The sequence below is a fragment of the Silene latifolia genome, chromosome 3 (genome assembly GCF_048544455.1).
Source record: "Silene latifolia isolate original U9 population chromosome 3, ASM4854445v1, whole genome shotgun sequence".
NCBI lineage: Eukaryota > Viridiplantae > Streptophyta > Magnoliopsida > Caryophyllales > Caryophyllaceae > Silene > Silene latifolia.
This window is the reverse complement of record NC_133528.1, coordinates 124,592,545-124,597,412: the sequence shown is the minus strand read 5'-3', so window position 1 is coordinate 124,597,412 and position 4,868 is coordinate 124,592,545. Positions and strand designations below refer to the sequence as shown.

The following is a 4,868-nucleotide window of genomic DNA, read 5'->3' as shown; positions in this document are numbered from 1 at the left end:
AGAATAACTTTTCTCCGTATAACTTATGACCCCTCGAGGGACTCGGAAGATGAGATACTTCCCATTACACAGTGGCGTAGAAGGGAAATGTAGACAACAATATAGTAAGGCAATATTAAACAAGGAGACGAAGAAGACTTTGAAACCTTCGTGGTATAGTGATAGTTTATTATTAGACTTCTTTCGCTATATATTTTATTAGTCCAATACTCGAATGTAGGCCAGGGCCCTGAGGGGAGTTCAAGTAAATTTATGAATTTCTATGAATAGGATTATAAAATATCATTATTTTAAGAAGATAATATTTGGAACTGTGATATCTAGAAAAGTAGAAAGGAGTCCTTAGTTATCCACCTATACATATGTATTGTTGCTCCAGCGCGTCTTGCTTCAGACGGTTGTTTCTCGTCTGAAATAAGACGAGCAACATGTTGTCATTTTACAATAAAATGTTGTTATTTTCTGATAACATGTTACCATTATTTTTCACAATCATTTTCAGGGTAAAAAGTGACACCTCTAGTAATAACATTTTGTGGATCAAATGGTTACATTCTCTTATAAAATGACAACATTTTGTCGGTCTTATTTCAGACGGAAAAACAGCCCGTCTGAAATAAGAATTTGTGTTGTTGCTCAATGTTGTTACGGTGCTCTTATTTATATTTTTTGAATAATTTAATTATCATCTTACTTTTACAAGTTGAGCATAGGTGAAGGAGCTCGATTTTTAGATGTTATGTATGTAATACTCCATCTCGGTTATTTATTGCCTTTGGCTTTGACATAAAAATTATTAATAAAGTATTACTTACGCGGTTGATTGATTTTTATCCGTGTTTGTAAGTAAAAGTTTTTTAGCTAGGTTAATATGAATAGAAATCATGGAACTCTCGAGTTTTGAGCAGTCAATCAATAACCAACACAAGTAATTAACAAAATATGCCAATACGTAGGTAATTAACAAATACATATGTAAGTAACTAAGTAATAAAGGGAACTCAACAAATGTGTAATGTAACTCTTAGGGTGATGGTATAATATCATTATTTTCTTAAAACGAAGCATCAAGATTTAAGAGTTGTTAAGGATAAAAGTGAGTGTTTTGAAATTTGAGAAAGTCTTATATATATATATATATATATATATATATATATATATATATATATATATATATATATATATATATATATATATATATATAAGGGCGGGTTCGTGTACGAACTACCTTAACGTACGAACCACCTAAAAAGGGAAAACTAACGCGCTGTACTAAATCGTTCATCAAAACAAAAAACTTGTTCGAAACACTCTCTACCTAAAAATGGAATAGATTCATCTCCATTGCTGCAAATCCGCCATTTTTCTTCCTGTCCATGTGAATATAAGAGGTAAGCTTTTGTTCAGATTTCTATTTCGTATCACAAGCACAATTGAAAATCGGAAAAATAGGGTTTGAACAAATTGAAATTCTTAAAATTAGGGTTTACAAAATTTAATCGTAGATCGTATTTTTGGATTTTGATGGTAACTTAGTTTGTGTTTTGATACTATTTTTAGGATGGTTATAATTTCATCATCTTCACTTTCTTCAGGTACGAATTATTGTTCTAAATACATTTTTGGGAACTATTTTTCGATTGAATTAGGGATCCATTTTCTGAAATTGCTTAAGGTGTTTAGGTGATAACGGAAAAGAGGACGATACAATCATAGAAGAAGTTATAGGTACACATTACTGTTTTTTTCCCTGATTGTGGGAGATGTCAGAATAAATAGTATGTATCTAGAGAACTGAACGAGTGTATCTAGGATCGCAAAGATGTGTACCTCTGGATAATTTTTCTGCCTGTTTCAGTAGTTATGTTTTTTTTGTATTTTTTTGGGGGGTTTAATGGGGAGCATGTCAGAATAAAATTGTTAAATTCATGATTTCAGCTAACTAAAAAAAGTGTATGCGGCTAGCTAAAACAGTGTATCTAGCTTGCAAAAGATCTGAATCTAAAAACACTTGTATCGTGACATATGAAATTAGTGTATCTAATTTGAATGAGATGTGTACCTGTGTAGATAGTATACCTGCTACTAATGTCCATGCTTTAATATACTGGATGTAATTTACTTGACAGATGCACGAGGTACAAAAAAAGTAGCTTGAACATGTATCTAAAGACATTAACTAGTGTATCTAATATCATAGTACTAGAACATGTATCTAAAGACATTAAGTAATGTGTACCTATGGAGTATTTTTCTGCCTCTTTTAGTACTGGAACATAATGCGTATTCTTTGTGTCTCATTTCCTGTGCAGACAGTATAGCTGCTGTTAATGTTGATGCTCTAATCAACTATGATATACCTCCTGTGCTTCCATTAACTAGTGCACCAGGTTAAAAAAAAATTGTTGGTTGTTCATTAACAAGAATTGATTTGACTAATGTAATGTACGTGCCTTAAAATAACAACCTTTTGGTTAATCATCTTGTAGAAACCCCAGAAGTTGGTTCTGAAAATACAATTTTTGGATTCCCAAGATGTCCAGAAGATGTTAAACCAATCAACGGTATGATATTTTCAAAGTTGGAAGATGGAATAGATTTTTACAACAAATATGCAAAAGTTTGTGGGTTTATTCCAAGGTTAGATTCAACAAAATTGGTTAATAAGATTATTACACACAAGCGTTGTGTGTGTAATAAAGAAGGCAAAAGTAGGAATAAGGGGACTAAAAGAAAGAGAACTGTTACGAGAACAGGATGTGAAGCTAAAGTTAGTTTTAAGAGAATTGATACTGGTGAATACGAAATTATGATTTTGTTGAGGTTCACACACATGCTATGGTTACACCAGCTACAATGATTCATTTGAAACCATCTAGGAATTTGAATCTCTTTCACAAGAAAATGATCATGGATAATTCAAGAGTAAATCATGGTCCGGTGGATTCATTTAGAATGTTTAAAGAATATGTAAAAGGGTACAAAAATGTTGGGGCTTCTTTAGAAGATTTCAAAATTTTTTTCAAGGGATGTTAAGAAATATATCAAGGAATATGATGCTGAGATGCTACTGGAGACTTTCATGCAAAAGAAGGCTATGTCTCCGTCATTTTATTTCGACTTTGAGGTGGATGATCAGAAAAGACTAAGTAAGGTTTTTTGGGCAGATCTAATGTCAATTAAAAATTATGCCCTTTTTGGTGAAGCCGTCTCTTTTGATGCTACTTATAACTTCAATGAATATAAATTGGTGTTTTGTCCGTTCACGGGTGTGGACAACCATAAAAGATGTTTCACTTTTGCGGGTGGTTTATTAAGAAAGGAAGGTGGAGAATCATTTACCTGGTTGTTTGACAATTTTGTGAAGGCTATGGGTGATTGCTATCCGATTACAATAATTACTGACCAATACAGAGGCATCAATCAAGCTGTAAAAGATGTGTTTGGTGACAAAACACAACACCGATTATGCATGTGGCATATAATGAAAAAGTTGCCAGGCAAAGTCGGTCCAACAATTTGCCAAAACACAAACTTTTTGAAAGAAATAAATTCTATTGTTTGGGATGGAGAGATTGATACACAAGAATTCGAATTGAGATGGAAATCGATCCTTTCCTCGTATGAGCTTTCTGATCATGAGTGGCTAAAGTCAATGTTTGACATTCGTTCAAGTTGGATTCCAGCTTACTTTAGAGACATATATCTTGGCGGGATTATGCGCACAACATCAAGGTCAGAATCTGAAAATAGCTTCTTTGGGAATTTCACTAACCCGCACCTCACTCTTGTCGAGTTTTGGATGCGTTCCCAATCGGTTATGGATGCGCAGCGCTGGAAATATTCTAAGATGAGTGCTGATGATAAGAACTCTTCTCCAAAATTATCAACACCTCTCCTTTTAGAAAAGACAACTGCTGAATTTTACACAACCACTGTTTTTTATGAATTTAAAAAAGAACTCCAAGGTGCATGTTTTACTTGTGGTCTTTCACCGAGGACAACTGAAGACAACAATGAGCATATTTCAATAATGGACCGTGAGAAAGACAAGGTATACAAAGTTGATTTAAGTAGTAATAAATTTTCTTGTTCATGTAAAATGTTTGAAAGAATCGGGTTACTTTGTAAGCATGTTCTGTGGATGTTAAAAGATAGAGGGTCTGATGATATACCTAGGGAGTATCTATTAGACAGATGGAGCAAATATACAACCTGCCGTCCTATTTTTAATGTTGTTGGAACAACCCTCCTAGCTGACTGTCTGTCAATAGAAAACCACCAAAGTAAGCTAAGTGAATTGTGGTCGGAGGTATTTACCTCAGTTTCGCTTGTTGAAGATAATGAGGAACTTGGTGATGAGTTGCTTGAACTTCTTCGTAGCTTCAACGAGAAAGTGATGATTTCAGTTAAGCGTGGGAAGTCAAAAAACAAGAAAGCTGAAATTGAGATGCTTATTGGGTCTAAAATACCGACTGAAGCTAGTGTTCTACCACCAGAAAAGTGCAAGAATAAGGGATCAGGAAGACGGATTACTTCAAACAAGGAAAAAGCAGTACAAGAAAATGCCAAGCCTTTAAGGAAATGTCGTGTTTGCGGTGAAATGACTCATCATGATAGTAGAAATTGCCCAAGTCGAGTCACTCAAAAATGATTTCAGTTTTTATTTCAGTTAGGAAAAGTGTAAGCTATATTAAGTATTCTAAGAACTTTCTAGTATGTAAAGACTTCTAAGAAGTATGTAGTGTTTGATTTTAAATTATGGAAGGATTGTCATGTTTGATTAACGTATGTAAAAACTTTCTAGCATCTTGGGCCACAATTTCTTAGCGTGGTTTTGTCTTTGTATTATATTAGCAATTTAGGTC

General features: G+C 33.7%; 1 protein-coding gene across 1 annotated transcript; it reads left to right on the top strand.

Annotated features, from left to right (window-relative positions):
• The first annotated feature begins 2,209 nt into the window (after window positions 1–2,209).
• On the top strand, window positions 2,210–4,654 carry LOC141649627 (protein FAR1-RELATED SEQUENCE 5-like). Its single transcript, XM_074458311.1, has 3 exons — window positions 2,210–2,390; window positions 2,490–2,640; window positions 3,028–4,654. Exons 1-3 carry the CDS (start codon window positions 2,210–2,212, stop codon window positions 4,652–4,654), a joined length of 1,959 nt encoding a protein of 652 aa, XP_074314412.1.
• Window positions 4,655–4,868: the final 214 nt, after the last annotated feature.

Bases quoted from the DNA above. Each gene is read 5' to 3' on its own strand.
- LOC141649627 (XM_074458311.1), top strand. From the start codon at position 2,210: ATGTATCTAAAGACATTAAGTAATGTGTACCTATGGAGTATTTTTCTG. The intron at 2,391-2,489 runs GTTAAAAAAAAA...ATCATCTTGTAG, and splicing joins TCCATTAACTAGTGCACCAG to AAACCCCAGAAGTTGGTTCT. The intron at 2,641-3,027 runs GTTAGATTCAAC...ATTTTTTTCAAG, and splicing joins GTTTGTGGGTTTATTCCAAG to GGATGTTAAGAAATATATCA.